The sequence below is a fragment of the Erithacus rubecula genome (genome assembly GCF_903797595.1).
Source record: "Erithacus rubecula genome assembly, chromosome: 6".
NCBI classification, from domain to species: Eukaryota; Metazoa; Chordata; class Aves; order Passeriformes; family Muscicapidae; genus Erithacus; species Erithacus rubecula.
Genome location: NC_136688.1, coordinates 55,218,078 through 55,236,955, shown reverse-complemented (window position 1 = coordinate 55,236,955; position 18,878 = coordinate 55,218,078). Strand labels below are relative to the sequence as shown.

At 44.9% G+C, this 18,878-nt stretch overlaps 1 protein-coding gene across 1 annotated transcript in view; it reads left to right on the top strand.

Annotated features, from left to right (window-relative positions):
• PRKCH (protein kinase C eta) overlaps positions 1–18,878 on the top strand; it is a 111,081-nt gene that overhangs the window by 24,263 nt on the left and 67,940 nt on the right. Inside the window, exon 2 of the mRNA XM_079309322.1 lies at positions 1,486–1,549. Coding sequence (XP_079165448.1) covers positions 1,486–1,549 — 64 coding nt within the window. The remainder of the gene's footprint in view (positions 1–1,485; positions 1,550–18,878) is intronic.

Sequence of the window (18,878 nt, the reverse complement as noted above, 5' to 3'; positions counted from 1 at the left end):
TTCTTCTGCTCATCCTAACAAATTCCCAGCATTTTAAATAGCAATTTCTCTACTTCTGCAATAAGTTGTGGGCTTGGGAAATGCGTGGCTGGCTGTGCTTCCCCTTCACTCACCCCAGAGGCTGTTTTTTCTGGGCTGTGTCAGCATTCTGTGCCTTCACCCTGCAGTGTCAGCCCAGCTCAGACACCTCCTTCCCACAGCTGTGCAGGTGCTTTCCTTCCATTTGGAGCTTGGCTGTTTGGCTCCTGTTTAAGGTCATCTTTCTGCTTTTTTAGTATCTTAATATTATTTATTGCCTGTTTGGTTGGTAGCAGCAGATTTTTTTTTTTTTTTTTAATTTTTTTTGGAAACCATGAGCAAATGTCTGGGTTGGGGTGATCACAGCCCAGGGATGTTGATGCTGGTTTATTTCTGTGTGTTTGCACTGCAGAGGAGTCAGAGGGTTCACAGGGTGCACCCTGTGTTACCCCTGGAAAAGGAGGCAGCCTGAGCTCATCATCCTGTGCTGGTACAGGAGCAGCAGGGATGAGCAATCTTTATTCATTCACCCAGACAGCTCCATTTTCAAAATTCCTGTTCTGCACAGGTGATTGATACCCACGAGGTGTGAAGCTGCTCTTTGCTAATTTTAACCTTGAAATTAGTGGGAAATTCAGGGGGTGCCTTGTTACTTCTTTCTTTGTATTTATATTTTAACTGAGATTTCTGTGTGACAGCCTGACTCAAACATCAGGAATCCTTAGCTGTGATTTTAGCTGGTAAATAAAAAAGAAACAACCACACAAGCAAGACCTTTATTAAAAATGTATCTCAAAATGAAAAATCTGCTCAACAAAAAATAAATGCTTTCTTTCAAGGACAGGCTGACTGACACTGGGATTGAATCTCTGATCCCTAAAATTATGTTCTGTATTTCTATCTCTATCTAATTTAGATTAAATGACAAGAAGTCCTTAGGTAACAGCACTAACAGTTTTCTATTTCCTATGGTTTAAGGCCAAAAGGTGATTTATGTAAGAAATCAGCATTTGCCTCAGTGATGATGGTATTTTGAGAGACTGAAGCAATTTCACTGAGATAAAATATAATAGAGAGGAAATATCCATATAATTCTTGAAACAGATGCACATTGATCTGAGAATTTAGTGTTAGTCCTGCTTCATCTATCTCACAAATTGGAACACTATTAACTGTATTTTATTTTTTTTTAGACTTCTGGTTTCTCTAGCAAGGTTGAGATTGTTCAGCACTTCCAAGGAAAAGGAGTATTCAAGTTGCTTATTTTCTATGAAACCCTGAATGCTGAACAATTTGGGGACCAGATGCTTGATTTCATTTTATTTTTTTTTTTTTCAATTAAGGTGTGCATGAGAATATTTGAAATATTACCAAATGCTGGCAAGATTAGTCAGGCAAAATTCCAAGAAGTATTTTTGCCTCTAAAAAACCCAATGTTCTAACATATATCCTTTCTTTTTTTTTCAGGTGGATTTGGAGCCAGAAGGCAAAGTGTTTGTTGTCATAACTCTTACAGGAAGCTTCACAGAAGGTAAGAGAGTGACTCTGGTGTGTGTCCCTGCCATCAGTTCCAGAGCAGTGCAGATGTTTGGATTCCTCAGGGTCCATGTGCAGATGTGCCTGAGGTTTCAGGAGTGAAGGGAAATCTGGAAGGGGCTGTTGTGGCAGCTGGAGCTGTGTGTGCTCACTGCTCTGGTCTCAGACCTGGGGAGATGGGTCCTGCTCACTCTGGTGTATTTTCCTGAAATTGTCCTTCAGACAGATTTTGTCACTGTGCTTTTCACCTGGCTGCCTCTTGAAGGGCAAGCTGAGGAGAGAGCAGAGCATGTTTAAAACAGAGCATATTTAAAACATCTGGATGATTTTTATTCTGTAATGTTTCACATCTACTTCACTTCTCACAGGAAGCTTGCAAGTTTTTAGTGTGACAGCTGCCCCAAAAAGCATCCAGGCAGCCTTTTTTTTTTTGGTAGCTATTTTATAGTGTGATGGTTTTGATGTCCCTGTTGTTTATTGTGATACCAGTTATGAGTGTGTATGTGAGCTGTGCTGTAGCAACCCAGGAAATCTTTATGTTTGTAACCAGAGAACAGGGAGAGTGCCACGGTGTGCTGGGCAGGCCTGCAGGAATTTTTTGCAGGGATGAAAAGGATGTTAGAAATTGGCTTTAATTTCCTCTGACAGAGCCAGGGATGGAAAGAGAAGTGGAGGACTTTTACTGATTTACATCCTAGTTTGTATCCACATCCAGGAGTGCCATGCTTGGGCATTTAAAGCAGGGTTGAGCAGGGATGGTGGGCATGAGCTAAATCCAAAGTGTGTTTCACATCTGTGCTGGTGGCTGAGCATGTTGCTAACAAGGCCTCAGAGATGAGAAATGAAGAAACTCAGATGTTTGTACAGCTACTGCTTTCCAAGGGAAATGGGAAATGTTGGAAATAATTTACTTCTCTTTCCTATGTTCTTCTTGAGGATGTGTAGACTTACAGAACAGGAAGATCAAAGATGGCTCTTGGCTTTTTTTCTTGTCTGGTTGTTCCCATGTATGGTCACATTTAGAGTTTCCAAGAAAAGATTTAATCCAGAGCAGGCCTGATTGCAAATACTGGCTTTTCCCAGTCATTGGGTAAAGGAGGTGTTCATGAAGAAGGGATTTCCCTCTGATACAAAGAGACATCTCATTCATAACATCATGCCTAATTCTACTTTTGTCTCTTTTGCTGGAAATGTAAAGGCTCTGAACTGTATTTGAAATTTTAAGGGATTTTTGGAAGAAAGTTTGAGAATAATAAATGACTTGGAAGCTCAAAAAGCAGCTTCCCACTTGTTCCCCTGCTCTGGAGTGCAGCCACTGCCACATCCTCCCTGCTCCCTATGACTTCTAATGCTGAGCTAGTTGTTTTGTTTATGGAAATAGCCAAATTCACGGGGGCTCAGGCACCACTGTCTTCCTCTAGCAAAGTAAAAATTGATAAAGTGGGCAAAGAGAGGGAGGAAATGGTGGGAGGTAAGAAAAATTAGCAAAACCCAAAAAATCCCCAACAAAACAATTGAGACTGGGGCTTTAAGCCCACCTGAGACTGCCCTGTTTTGTTTGTCCTGTTTTGTTTGTCCTGTTTTGCTTACTCAGAACAGGCAGTCCTGGTGCTGCTTGGACTTTACCTTTAGCAGTGGTGTTTTTTTTTGGTTTGATCAGAAGTTCTTCCAGCCAAAATCTCAGTTTGGTTCTGCAGCAGGGGTGGGGGAACAGGGGAATTTTGGTACTGCCAGGATGTGAGGAAAGGGGTTAGGTCTTTGCAGGTTCCCAATGGCTCTTCTGTCCAGCAGTGTTTTGCTGTTTTGTGGCAGGGAGACCTGTCTGTTTGATGTGTTAAAAACACATGTAGTTTTTCAGAAAAAGAAAGGAACAGAGCAATAGGAGGAAGTGAGGGAGGCCTAGAGAAATTATACCTGCCTGTCTTTATTCTCTCTGTTTGGATATACTTGCTGTGCTAAGCTGTGTCTGATTATATTAACTCCTCTCATTCAGCTGACATTTCCTGTGTAAAGCAACCAGTGCAAAATTAAAATGGAAATCTGCTTACCTTGGGAGGAGATTACCTCTCACAGAAATCACAGAATACTCTGAGTTGGAGTGGAAGCTGAGTTCCACAGCTGGAAGGATCAGCAGTTTAACTCCTGAACTCCCCAGGGTGACACATCCTTTGGTGGCTCTGGCACCCAGCTGGGGTGGAGGGATCCCCACTCTTCCCCAAACATCCCCCTCACTACCTAAGAGCTGTTTCAGTCCAGGCTGTTTATAGAGAAGGTGAGGACTGACTTCTGCCTACCAGACTTCAGGCATTGCTTAGAGATTGATCTTCCACCCCTTCTCAAATGAATTTATTTATCCTTTTTTAGGTCTTCTTTATTTCACTTTATTAGGATTTTTTTTTTCTGAGTCATCAAATTGTTTTTCAAGTCATACAATTCCTTTTGAAAACTTTTATTATTTTTACTCTGGATATAAATATGATTTCTTCCCTCCCACCCAAGGGTGTGGTGCAGTGTGTGGGACCCCACCAAGCTCTGCCCAGCCCTGGGGCTGCAGGAGCTGAGGTTTAACAGGACCCAGGGAGTCCTGCTGTGATCCCATGTGTCTGAGCTAACCCCCAGGATCTCTGAGATAATCCACAAGGACTCAACTCTTGCAGGCTCTCTTGAAAGGGATAAAATCTGCTTTATTGCTCTCTTACACACATAGTGCTCTTGAGGTGCCCCAGAGGGTGTTGCTCAGCTGGTGACATGAATTCAGACCTGCTCTCCAGTGCTTGTTGCTTTTTCCCACTGAATACTGGTTTCAGCTGTGAAAGAGCAAACCCTGAATTAGTTCTTCTTGGGCATTGTATGATTGATTTGAAATAAAACCTTGCAGTGAGTGTGGGTGAACCACTGCTGTGCTTTGTGCCTCTGGAGCCCTGTGAGAAGTTTAGGAGAGATTCCTGAGAGCTGGTGGAGGTGCCTGGGCTGGGCTGTCTGGCTGCAGCAGGGTCAGGCTGGGCACTGAGAGGTGCCAGAAGTGTGCCTGGATGGATTGAACCTCTCCCCTTGCACCTCTGCAGTCCCAGAGCAGCCCTGTCCCCTCTCAGCTTTGCCTGCAAGGTGTGCTGTGTGCCCTCAGTTTGCCACCTCTCTTTCTGTTTGCTCTGTTTAATCCTGAGCAAAGCTAATTAAATTAATACAGATGAGTGTTTGACTGAATTAATAAATGAAGCAAGCCCTCTAGAAATAGTGTTTCTATTTTAGTGCTTTGAACTCTTGCAATTTGCCTTTTTTATTTTTCTTTTTTTTTTTTTTTCAAGTTGTCACTCAAAGTGATAATTCTGGCTTGAAGTTCAGTTTTAATTTCAGAATTCTGAGGTAACTAATGGTTGTTTCTTTCCTTTCACTGTCAGTAAAGACAATGACAAATTTGAGTCCTGGGCAAGAAATAGAACGACAAAAATATTGAAAAGCCAAGCGAGTTGGTAGAGCTGATATAGCACCTATTATTAAATATTTCATGTTGGTTTGCAGCAGCAAGGAGTCACAGAATTGTATTGGAAGGGACCTTTAGGATCATCTAGTTCCATCCCCCCAAGGGGGAAGCTGGACCTGCTTGCCTAGGTAACCTAAGAAGCAGCTTCAGGAAGCCCAAACCTGCTGCTGGACCAGGAAATGCTGCTTTGTTTTGCAGCTGGCACATTAAAAAGATTTGTCCTCAAACACAGATACTCTTGGTCTTTCACTGTCATTTTTCTTAGAATACATTTTTCTAACACAAAGTCTTTTTAAAGAAATAGTGTTTTCTCTGACAGGTACCACTAAAAATCTGCAGCCTTAAAGTGTCAAGTGGAACATCTGTATTGTGCTGACAAGATCCTTGCTCTGCACTAGAATGTAGCTCCTCAGCCCCATAAAATTTCTATTGACTCATCTGTTATCAGGTTTTTGCACAACAGGGAGGAAAAAGAGTTTTACCAGTCCTCTGTAAACTGCAATAATGACTGCTTTCACCCCATCTTTTATAGTTAAAAGAATAAATACTGGGAACCAGGAATTTAAAAATGACCTGTTCTCATGCTGTTTTTTTTGGACTACTCTTCTCTTTTGGTTTAGTCACTCTAGTAGTGTTTTAAAGTTTGTAGTAGACACCACCTAGAAAACCTGCTGGTCCAAACAGGCCATATCAGTGCAGAGTAAGGTTAAAAAAAAGTTCTACTGTCTTTGGTTCACAGTCTGAGGACATGGAAGTCTTTAGTGTCCAGCCCAAAGCCATTTGTGACACAGACCAGCAGGAGATGTGCATTTCTCCACTCTTTTTTTTTTTCCCCCCATGTTTACACTTTTTTCAGTGCTTTACACTTGTCACACCTGCCTGCTGTAGGCAAGGGATTTCCAGATCCACTCCATGCTGGTTCAGCTCTGCATTTTCAGATGGAGATAGGTCAGGACAGTACTGAGTCCCGTGGGGGAGAAAATACACCCCAAGTGTGCCCTGAGAAGATTGAGCACTTGCAGGGGCCAGGAATGTAATCCACAAATGCTGTGCATCTCTATAGCAGGCAGGTGAACTTCAGTGAAACCCCAGCCTTGGTGAAAGCTGTCAGTCAGATTAAAAAATAAAATGCCAGGTTAAAAAATGAAAGGTTTCCAGAGGCTGATCTTGGAGTCCTGAGCAGATATTGTTTTCCTGGAGGTCACACTCTGCACACCCCAGAGGTTTATCTGCCAAGCCAGGGGGAGCAAGAGCAGCTCTGTCCTTGTCCTGAAGCCTCCATGAGTTTCATTACTTGTATTTCAAAGTGAAACTTTCAAAATGTGTATGTTGCATTTCATGTGTAAATATTGCAGAGACAACCTGAGTATTCTTGTACCCTGGAACTCTGATATCTCACATATGTCTCTCAGCCATTAAAAAAAAAATAAAAAAAAAAAATAAAAGAAAACAAAACAAGGCAAGTTTGTTAAATTCAGGATTTTCACAGGGAAAAATTATTTCAGCAGTGAAGCAAACAAACAAAGCTGTTTATTCCTGGTAGCAGGAGGAGCCAGACCCTGGGAAAGGAAGTGATTTGCTTGGTGTTTATGGAGGGTCTGTAATGCAGAGGCAGGAGGAGAACAGCAGCCCAGCTGCCACATATCCACAAGACTACTTTTATTTCTCAGAAAATTATCCATGTCAGCCCCACAGCTATTGCAGTGTGTCTAATGCCAAGAGGTTTTTGTCAGTAATTTGTGACTTGCCAAGATCTGCCAACTGCAGAGATACCCAGGCACTGTAAAATGCCACAAACAGCAATATCAGGGTTAACTTCACTTCCTCAGTGGGCTGTGTTTTGTCTGGGCTCTGAAACCTAGAGATAAATATGCAAGCTTGCAATCAGTGGGATTTCAGTGTTCCTGGCTGTAATGAGGAACAGAGGTTTCTTTGCTTTTTTTTAATGTGATTCCTGGAAGAGGTGATGATAATTCCCAGAGGAGCTGAAATCTCCCTGGCCTTGGAGGACAGGGCTGTGCTGGTGTGTGTGCTGCAGTGGGGAGTGTGGGATGGAAGGAGAGGAACATGAAGCTGTAGGAGATGAGTCAGCCCTGGTTGCTGCACCCTGATGCTGTTTCATGGCCATCCCTCTCTGGACCCAGAGGGGTTGAAGGCACCTGGGTGATACCCTGGGCTGGGATGAAGGGGATGCCCTGACAGTAGCACACCTCAGGCTGTGCCTGACTTTCTCTAGACCAAAGTTTGTGAAGTGTCTGACTTATGAAATAGGTAAATGGCTGTCCGAAAGCCTCAGTGCTTTACCAGGGATCACTCTGTAAATCTGTGCCAGAAACTGCAGGAAAATAAAGCCAACAAAACATTTTGTTCATTTTTCCATCCATCCATCCATCCATCCATCCATCCATCCATCCATCCATCCATCCATCCATCCATCCATCCATCCATCCATCCATCCATCCATCACTTTGGTGTCACCAACTATCAGATTATGCTGTATCCCATTTAATGTCTGAATCCCTCAGCTCTGGCTGCTGGATGAGGCTCCTGATTTAGGTGGTACCACCACAGTCAAGGATTTTCTTTGTGTCTGAGTGCCTGGGAGCCCAGTCTGTCTGGCTTCCAGAGCTCCTTGTCCCCTGAAGGTGACAAGGTTCTGTTGTGCTGCAGTGTTTAACTAGCTCAGTTTACCTGGGAGCTATTCAGGCATCCTTAGTGCCCGTGGGGAGACCCAAGGTTCCCTCTGCTCCACAGACATGGGGAGGATCAGCAGCATCAGTGCTGCATGGTGAGGGTGAGGAACATGTCCCAGATAGCCAAGGGCAGAACAGTCTTCAGCATTAGTGAGCTGGCATGGAGCTGTAGGAAGCAGAGCTCATCTTCTAGTGATGCTTTAGGAGGCAAATACATGCACTTGCAATTTATACACCTCTGGTTTAGGTTGTTCCAGACCATGCCCAGCAGAAAATAATGAGTTTCCTGCTCTTCAATGCCAGCTGTTTTTGTTTCCTGGAGTGCTTCACAGCAATGATTCTGTTTGTTTTCCAGAGTAAAATGCTGAATCAAAATAGAGCTTTGAGCAAAGAGATCCTGATGTTGTTTGGCCAGGGTGACCTCAAGCTTGGCAGAGGCAAGAGAGGGAGGGATGAAAGCTCCTGCTGTCCCTGTCTGCTGGCTTTGGGGAAAATTTCTTTTGTGATGTGGGATAAACTGCATGCCCTCAGCATGGCTCAGGGTGCTGTGGACACCACCTGCACTGAGACACCTCAGTGGTACTCTTCCTGCTCCTCCTGGCACTGCCAGCACTGCTGGTGGTTGCAGATGAGGGAACGAGGCAGTTTGATAATTGAGGGTAAATCTGTCTGTCTGAAAAGGATGCTCTTGGGTTTCCCTGGGGCTGCCTTGAGTGAGACCAGGTCTGCACCAGCTGTCTGGACTGGGAAATTGGAGCAGGGCTGTGGTTGGATCTTGGGCCAGAATTCTCCCTGGCTGAGCTGAGCCCTGCCCTGGGTGCTGCAGTGAGGCAGAGGGGGAGCCCTGGCAGGGTGCAGAGGAGGGAGGAAGGCAGGAGATCTGGCTGAGCTGGTGTCCTGCTCTCCTTGCCCCATCTGCAGAGACAAGGGGAAAAGCTGCTTGGAGAATAAATAAAGCCACAAGGGTCCGGAAAAAGGACAGAGATAGAAGGAAATAGGAGGCTGGTCTGGGGAGTGGTGATGGATGGGTATGGGCAAGAGTAGTGGGGGAGAAGCTTAAAGAAGCCCAAAAGGTTAAAGGAGATGGAAGAGGAGATTATGGACAGAGGATTGTAGAGGAGCTTCAGTGGACAGGGAAAGGCTGCAGCAGCAGCATAGCTGTGACCATCAGAGCCAGTTTCTTGCCAGAGTCTGGAACTGTTTTTAATCCCAGAATCTCAGCTCTTTTCTGCCGTCTAGCTGCCAGACTTGTTGAGCCTGTGTGTCTGTCAGCAGCACTGATCCACACAGCAAAGCACAGTCCTTTCCTGGGCAGTGTGTGTTCCTCTGATAGTGCTCTCCTCTCTCCCTGGGGCTGTGTGCTCAAAACCACAGCCTTGCTGCTGAGCCAGGGCCGAGGAGACTGCTGCAGTTCCAGCAGATGAACTTGCTTCCAATAATAATCTTCTTTGTTTATAAAATGTAGGAAACTGCATTAAAGCCAGAATCCTTTTCATTTGAAGGATATCACTAGAAAATCAAACTCTCAAAGGTCAGGCAATGCTGGATTTTGTGTCTAAAATGTGTCCTTCCTGTATGTTCACTGTACAAACCTGCAGATCACACTTGCAAGTCAGCAAAGATAAAGGCAGAAAAATGTTTCTTGTCCAGCCTGCCCACTCAGAGTTCTTAGGTGTTGAGTGAGGAATCCTTGCTGAGTGATGGCCTCAGTCTAGTCCTACACCTGTTTTTACTTGCATTGACTCTGTTCTGTGTTTCACTTGTGAATGGGAGGCAAAGTGGGAAAAACAATCCCTTCAAGGGAAGGGTCCAGTTACATCCAAAAGGGATGATGACAAGTTGCACACAAAGGCCATGGCAAATCCCCTGTCCCATGATATGGAAATGGCTGTGTGGAAAGGCAGGGTCTGTTTGGGGACAACTGCTTAAACCTGTGTGAGGGCTGTTTGTGACCATCAAACCACGGGCTGGCTTTCATCTCCTGTCATTTAAGCCTAAACAAATTCCCTCCTTAAGTGTTTCTTTCCCATTGAAGGACTGGGAAAAAAAGATGAAGCCCAGGTTTTAGGTATCTCTCACAAGCTGTTGGGGAAAGTGACTTTCTTCCTGCTCACCCACCTCTGCTTGTTTGTGAATTGAGAGGGGTGAGATGGGAGAGCCCGTGGGGAGGCAGGATTTGTATTTACTGCTGCTGTTCTTACACCTGCTGGAAAGGGCCACCCCTTTGGGAGAATTAAATTGCAGGGTGGCACTTGAGGGAGCTGCCCAAGCAGTCTGATGGTGAGTCCCCATCCCTGGAAGTGTTCAAGGGAGATGCTGGACACTGTGGCACTCAGTGCTGTGGTTTTGTTGACAATGTGATGATCAGTCAAAGGTCAGACTCGATAATCTTGGAGGTCTTGTCCAAGCATTATGATTCTGTGATTCTGAGCTGAGGCAAGCAACACCCTCTCCATGTGGCAGCCAGCATTTTTAAAGCTGTATTTGTTTGGATTTGGGACATCTGCTTTTGAAATCCCAGAGACATATTTCAGAAGTGAGAAATATGTATTGCAGGGTGAAAACCACGTTTGGGAGGAGATGGGGAAGGGGGAGAGAATTGGCTGCTGGGAATCTGTTGGGGACAACTCTGTTTCCTGAAGGTGCTACTGCTGGCCTGCAGCCCTTGGGAAATCCCTCTGGGAAATCACAGTGATCCCCTGGCACTGAGAGGGGCTGAGCACTTGTGGTCCCTCCATCTGCAGAAGTTTCAGGGTGGATTGTGTGATCCCTGAGCATTTCCTTGCTGCATTGCCAAGGTGGGGATGTGTTGATGAGAAGAGATGCTGCTGCTTGGCAGAGCTCTTCCCAGTCATCTGGGAGTGCAAGAGGCTGAATTTATTTTTCTTGACAGATGCTTTGCTGTGGCAGTGTCTTACTCAGCCCTTGGTGTGTGGGAACCTGCGTGGGAGAACCACATGGTAAACAACCTGCTTTTTAAGGCTGTTGAAATTAGAGGACTCGATGGCAAGCTGCCACGTGGAAATCTCCAAAGTTCCTGGGTCAGCTGTGTGATCAGAGCTGAGTTTGCTGTCAGTCCACCAGGAGAATGCAGGAGTTTCAAATGGTGATTCAGGTGTTGATCATCCTGCCCAGTGAGCCCAAGGCCAGTGCACCTCTAGGAGAAAAGCTGAGGCCCTCAGGGAAAGGGGAATATTTAACTTGACCTGTTGAATTAGCTTTCCCAGGTACTTTGTTCCTGACTGGATTCCAGTTGTGCTTTGGGATGCAATTTGCTTTTTAGTGGACAGGTGCAGTGTCCATGGTAAGGAAAGCTCGAGGCTTCATCCTAGGGATGGCTGTTGTATTGAGGAACATGGTTACTTATTTGTGAAGAAGCTGCAGAGCCTGTGGACACAAGCTGCTTGATATTCCTATCTCAGTTGGGTTTTTTTCATCCTGCTTTCTTTGTGTGTTTTGTCTTTGTGTCCCATAAAGAGTATTCTCCTCCTCCTTTTGAGGCTGATCTTAAAACTGTGTCTCTAGCAAATTGCCCTGCCTGGACATAAAGATGTAAGTTTTAAGGAGATTTAGTTGATTGTCAGACATTGTGTGCACACCCTTGTTTCAATACCAAAGCAGCCAACTTCTGAATGTGCCCCAGTGCCCCAAAAAGGGGATGTCCTCAGAGCATCCACTTTAAAAATAGCTTTAAACTGCACTTGGTTAAAAATAGGTTTGACTTGGATCTGGTGGTTCCCAGTGTGGGCAGGTTCTCCCAAAAGCATGTTGTGATATAACACCCACATGTGAGCTGCTGGTGGTTCTGACACAGGGGAGCCCCCAGGCTGTGGGAGCAGGGAGGGTTCAGGATCTCCCAAATTCTTTTTTGTGGAGGATTTTTGCACAAAAGTGATGGGAGCCTTGACTCTACAAATGCTGTCACTCTGTTACTGCTGCTTCTGCTCTGTAGCCAGTGTGGTTTGAGATCTTCTAAATCAGAAGGCTTGTGGCACATGAATTAATCATGGGAAAGATCAAAGTTGCTTTGTTAGTTTTATTTTCCTGTTTTTAATGAATAATGTATTAAAATGGTTTTGTTCCTTAGTAAATCACATCTCAACGTTTTTCTCTTGAGTTTTAGTAAGTGGGAAGGAGTAGCAGGAGGTTTTACAATGGAAATTTGCTTGCCTTAGCACAAGGAAATAGTAATGATTGTAATTGTGAGGGGAGGAGGAAGAGGAATCAGATTGTTAAGGCTCCAATGAGCCATGCACTAAGAAATGTTTTGGGTTTTGTTGGGTTTTTTGCCTGTTCTTATGTAGGTCAGTGGGACAGGAATGGATTATGGAGCAGTTGGATGCTGGTGGGTTTGAGATGGCAGGGAGGGGTCCCTGCTGTGAGGAGGGAACAATAGGACTGGAGTGAGTTTTAGATTCTAATTCTGTTGGAAGACCAGGTTCAGCTACAGCCAGAGGGAAGCACCTGTCTGGGATATGACCAGACTAATTTATTTTGGTTTTTGGAGCTGTGTCTTGCTGGGTAGGGGACAGATACAAGGTGGCATTCTGGTCACAGTGCCAGATGGCCTCAGTTCAGTGCTCAGGTTTCTCTTGTCTCCCTCAAATCCCTCTTTTGATTTTTAAATAAAATCCTTTTCTCCTGAAGTCTCCTCTCACTGCAAGCTGAGACAGTTCTTTGCCATTATTGCCCAAGCCTGGTCTCTCTGGCAAGCAGATCTATCCTGAGATTTTGCAAATAAATGCAGAAACTTGCAGAGATGGAATGGTAAAGTTACTCACTATAGAAATGAGTGGAAAGGCTTTTCCATTGACATTTTTCAGCATTGTGCAACATACTGTGGTGCCTTGCTTCAGAGCTGTCAACATCTGCAAGCAAACATCTAAAACCAAATTTTCCTAGGAAAAGAAAGCTTTTCCAAGAAAAATCATGGGAAAGCTGCTCTGTGCACATCTGAAAACCTGTGTGGCAATTTGGATTAAAACTCTATGCAAAATAACCTGCATGGTATTCATAACTGGTTGGGAGACTTGAAGAGGCAGCAAAATATTTGTTTTAGAGGTTCTCAAGCTGCCTTCTTCCTGCTCCCTTATGTGCTCACAGAAGTTATGCAAAGAGATAAAGGGCAGCCATTCCTCCCTGAGCCCCAGCACTGGGCTGTGCCCTTGGCTTTTCAGCCATCTCCCCTCCTGGAGATGTGGATGCCCCAGTAGCACTCACTGCTCAGAGCTGTCCTGCTCTCCCTGGCACTGCTACAGCCACATCCAAGAGGCTGAAGAAGAGCACAAAATGTGCTCTTCTGTCTTATTGGTACCACCAGAGCTTTGGCATCATTGTGTAATTCTAGAAATAAGCCTGTGGTGGGCTTTTGTAGCAATGGCAGAGCACTGTTCACCAGTGTTGTTGTGTGAACCTCATTGATCCTGTTCTCTGCTGCCACACTGAAACATCATCCTTCAGCATCAGTCCTCAAATGCTGTTCATCCCTGAGAGCTGAGATGAATTTATGTCCTAAATCCACCAACAAAATAAGGAAGATGGATCTGCCCTACTTCAGCACTTGGATGAGAAACAAAGGCCTTGCCTCCAGTTCTGTGTGATTTGATGAAGAGATGATTACATGTTTGCATTTCCAACACTGATGATACTGCTGTTTCACACTCCTGAGAAAGGAAAACATTTTTTGGATTCTGAGCATAGTTGTTCCTTCCTTACTTTCAGGCAATATTGTCAGGTTGACATTTAAAAGATGAGCTGCCCATTAATTTGGCTTTTCTGTGAAGTCCTGTAAGACAGCATTGTGCTGCCAGCCCTTGCTGGCTCCTTCTCTGATCTTCACACAAAATTTTATCCAGTTTCAGAGGTCAAAATGGCAGCTGGATCAAACATAAATCCCAGCCTATGTATGATGTTCCACAGGTTTGCTCTGCAAGGATCCTCTCCTGGGATTGGAACCAGAGTGCAGAGACTGGATCCTGCACAGAATAGCAAAAGCAACAGAAGGATCAACCTCAGCTGGGAGAGAAACCCCATGTGGTTAATTTGGCCTTTGTGGGGGTGGCTCTTTTCCACCTGGCTGATTTGTGCATCCAACTTAACTTATGAGGGGAAATGAAGAAAAGCTTTGCAGTAAAAAAGACTAGGCTTTCCCTCTGCAGCACTAATATTAGGGAAGCAGAATAGGGTATTTAAATCTTTTTCCCTTTTCAGGGTCAGGCTCTCAGCTTCTTCAGTGGTGTGTTGTGTTTAATTAGCAAGGCTTCCCATGGTTTTGACCATCCACAGGATTATGGTGATAAAACTTCTGCTTAAAAGATGCTAAACCTTAGTAAGGGATTTTTGTTGTGACTTACACGTTTTCCAGCCAGGGAAATAAACATCTCAGTTTACATCCAGTAGATGTGAGGAAGCCTACTGTTAGGTAAATATTGAGAGAACACCTACATGCTGATGGCTGGAGGGGGTGGGGGTGAAATAATTTACTTGATCTGATTGATGTATTCTTTTCCTAAAACACCCACTACTCCTCACTGTTAGGGCGTGGGCTGGATGAGCATTTGGCATGATCTGAGATTGTTGTTCAGTGCTGTGATGCTTGCAAGAGGTGAGGGGTTTCTCTTAATCCCCTATCTTGGTTTTTATACTCCAGTAAAATCAGTGTTTGGTCTTTGCTCCCTGCCTGTGTGTCACTCAGTGCAAGGGGAGCTTGCTCACAGTGCTTCTAGGGGAGGATGATGTGTATACTGCTCCTGGTACTAATTTAAAAAAAAAGGCTTAATTAAATTTTTACCTACTAACATTATTGATTTAAGGCTTTTTACATTGCTTTATTGAATATCTTTATTTCTTTCAAATTAAAATGCCACTGCTGCCTATGGGAGTGAAGCACTAGGAGCTGTGTGAGGAGATACCTGGCTGATGTTTGCTGTGGTGGTGTTACACCAGTGGTCAATAACACCAGGGTGAGATTGATTCCCAATAGATGAGACCTGAGGAGCTTTAACTGCTGGAATAAAATAGTTCCAAACACACCACTTCATCCTGCAGCTCTGCCTCTTGTTCTCCTGCTGTAGTTATGCCACTACTGTAAGGATTTGCCTGACATAACCCCCTGGAATATAAAATATGAACTGGGGGGAAAGGAGGGATCTGTGCCCAGGAAGAGCAGGATCAGGGAGGCTCAGGGGCAGGTGGGGTGGTGGATGCTGGGTGGGTGAGGATGTGCTGGTGCTTGCACATGTCCTCAGATGACTTGGTGGGTTATTTATTCTCTCCCGCTGCATGTATAATTTCCACTGCTATAAACATGTGTTCAGTGTGAGGGCAGAGGAGGAAAGGGAAGAGGTTTTTTTAGTGTTGAACATTGTAGTTAAGTTTTGCACATAGGCAGGCACAGTAAATACCCCATAGTTACAGATGTCTGAGTTAAACCACGAATGTGGAAACTCCCTTCACTGAGCAATTACTTGTCTGCTCTTGAAACAGTATTTGGACATTTGAACCATTCATGGTGGTTGTTGCTTTACCAGAGATTAGAGGCTTTTAAAAGTCTGGGTGTCTTTAGTGGTCTAGAATGGCTTTGTTTTGTAAAACACTCTCTGTGTCCAGAAAGAAAATATGTATCCTATAGGAAACTGGCCAGAATGTAAAATATGAGCTGGGAAAATGTCTCTGATGGCTTTATATCCTCTGACACCAAAGATGAGAGGCATGAGGGGCTGCTGCATTGGCTGCCCTGGCACAGAGCCACAGACTGGTTGGAATTGGAAGAGACCTTAAAGATCAGCTCATTCCAACCTCCTGCCATGGGCAGGGACACCTTCCACTATCCCAGGCTGCTGCAAACCCCATCCAGTGTGGCCTTGGACACTGCCAGGGATGGGCAGCCACAGCTTCTCTGGGCACCCTGTGCCAGGGCCTCAGAACCCTCAGAAGGAAGAATTCCTTCCTAATAACTCTTCTAAATCTATTCTGTTTCAGTTTGGATCTGTTCCCCCTTGTCCTAGCACTACATACCCTTGCAAACAGTCCCTTTTCAGATTTCTGGTAGGTTCCCTTCAGGTACTGAAAGGCTGCAATAAAGTCACCCCAGAGCCTCCTCTTCTCTAGGCTGAGCAATCCTAGTTCTCTCAGCCTTTCCATTAGCAGGCTTCAGGCCTGTGTTGATGGATGATTTCTGCCCACAGTTTCTCTCCCAGTATCACTGGGACCTGTTGAGCAGATGTGAGGGGTGCAAGCTGAGGAACTGCCATCCTGGTGGCTGGGGGAAGGAGGCTTTGGTAGCCATGTGTTTCACCATTTCAAAATCCCTTGCAGCTTGTTGGAGGGCTGAACTTGCCAGCTCCATGGTCTGGTGTGTGGGATGCATGAGCACCCAAGCCCTGAGACAGGGGGATTTATTCTGTAGGATGTGGTTGTATATGTAGATCCACTAAATCATGTGGTGGATGGTTTCCTGCAGCTACACCTGGGCTCAAGGTATGGCTGAAGTTGTGCTGGGCTCTCCCTCTACTTTTCACTTGAGCCAGCACCAGAAATTGGGAAGAATAGTGCCCAAAAGAGTTGATGGCATGTGGAAAGTAATCCAGGCCTTCCTGGAGCTTTCCTAGTAACACTCAGATTTGTTATACTGTAAATTGAACATAAGCATGGGTGAGGATCACCTGAGAGACAAGCAGTATCAACAGAACATTAGCAGGTCTGACAGCCAAGTGACATTTGAGGAGTGTTTTAAATGAGTTAGCTTTTAGTAAAGAAAAAAACCCACTTTGTGGCATGTGCATTAGTGACAAGCAGGTCTGCAGGATGAACTGTTGTGCTGTGGGATTTTGGTGTCTGGAGAGCAGGGGGTGGAATCCAAGTACAGCTCTAGGGAGGAGGCTTCAGGCTGGCCCTGGATGTGATCCACCAGTGCAGGCAGCATGGAGAGTCCCTCTGTTGCACAGGAAAAAACAATTCTGTAATTCTTTGTGTTTTGTGAACTGTTTCAAAACTGCAGCGTGTCTGGAGCTGGCAAACCACAGGGATGCACAGCAGTGTCCCTTGGGTGGCTTTGCAGGCTGTCATCAAATGTCCCCTATTCCTGGTGCCAAGGGTTGGTTTCCTCTTGCCATGTGTGGTCTGCCCTGCATGGGAGAGCACCAGGGAGGTGATGACCCTGTGCTGGTCCTTGACAGGAGCCATAACAAAACCAGGAGCTGCAGGAGCTAAATTTGGAACATATTTTTCTGAACTCTGCTAAATGGGGGCTTAAAGGGCATCACCTGTTGGGCTTCTAGTGGAGCAGCTGGCATGGAGCAAGCTGGTAACTGGATTGCTTCTTTAGATGATTTACTTAGATGTTCACCATCCACCCAAGCCCTGTGCTTCTCTTTCCATGCCTCAGAAGATCTCCTCTACATGCAGAACACCAATACAGGACCCTTTGCTAGTTGAGGTGCTTGGCCCTGATCCAGGAAAATCACTTAAGTGTTTGCCTAAACCTGGACCAAAGTGATGCTCTCTTGAATTTGAAGTTGGGCATATTCTGTAATACTGTAAGGAATTTTTTTTTGTTATTTTTATTCTCACATGAAGTTGCAGGAGGCTCAGGCAATAAACTGTCTCTTGATCTTCCTTTTGGAGGACCTTTTGGTTGACCTCTTGAGGTTCTTCTCAGGCTTGTTTCCTCTGGTAGATAACAAGGCAGTTGAACTTGTGCAGTGATGGTTGAACATTTGAAAGGACTATTAAACCTCCACAAATCAGATCTCACTTCTGGAGATCAAAATGACATCCCATGCATGGGAAAGAGGTAAATTATCTGCCAGCTGCAGAGTTCTTCCATCTTGCTGTCATGTGTTTCTAGCTGCCCACTGACAGAGGCAGGATGCTGAACTAGATGGATCAATGTCCTGATTCAGTCTGGCAATTCCTGTGGTCCTGTTGACCTCAGTGGGAATTAAACACATGTTTAAGCACTTCCCTACAAAGGCAGGCTCTTCTGTGCCAATCTCTGCCCAGCTGCTGGGAGCTCTGCACTGAAGAAAGCAGGTTTCTGTTAAATGCTTGGATCAGCTTTACCACATCCTTTTTCTTTGTGTGTTTAAATGGGAAAATCCTAATTTATAGCATGCGTCCATTAAAAAAATAAATGCAAGCTGTGCTTGAGTCGAGCCATGCTCTGTGTCACAGGGATGCCATGGGGTAGGAGTTTCCATCAGTGTCTGTGGAAGGGACCTGGGCATGAATAGATGGGACAACTCAGCAGAAAACCCTTGAGCTTTATGGCTGGCTCTTGGAACCCTGGTCACTGAGAATTTTAGACTTTCTGTGCTGATGATAGGCACTAACCCCCAGAAGAACTCTGCATTTGACCTGAGGCCATGAAGAAGGCTTCCAAAATTGAATGATGGAATTAAGATTATGGGTGTGTAGTTTGAATGAAAGTGTATAATATCACATGGTAGAAAACTTAAAGTTTAAGGTTTTAGACTATATTAATACATATAAAGCAAAATGGAGGTTATAGGGCAGAAGCTAGTCCTTCTTTACCTTCTTCTTCATAGGTTTGGGTGACATTGTGTAATTAGGTAAAAAAGTCCACATTGCAGGTACCTTGGTGGTTGGTTATTGGGTTAAAAGTAAAAATTATTTAGGTACATTTTATCATTGGGCAGTTTACCATTAAAAGGCCTTGTAGAAAAAAAAATAGGACTCAATTTTTCATTTGTTAGCTTGGAGTGGTGTGGAACTCATGGTTTGTGAGACTGTAATATAGATAAGAGCTAATAAACATCTGAGTCCGAACAAGAAATACCATCTTGCTCATTTAATCCCTACTAGAAAAAGAAAATAAGATGCAACAGTTGCCTTTGCTTCTAAAGCTACAGCAAGAGCACCAGGAACACATCCTGTGGCTCACAGCCCCTTGAAGTGGCTCAGTACTGCCAGGATGGTTCCTCTTATGGCAGCTCCTACAAAGAGGAGCAGGAGCTAAGCCTGTGATGTGGGATTCCTACATTTCAGGCCTTGATCAGGCTGACAGCTTTTCCTCTATTTCCACCACCCCCTCCCCCAGTGGTTGAAAGCAGGGGATGGCTCTGGCCCCTTGTTGTGGGAAGGTAGGTGGGAGGGTGGCAGCTGTGTTTGGGTGCTGCTGCTGATCCACT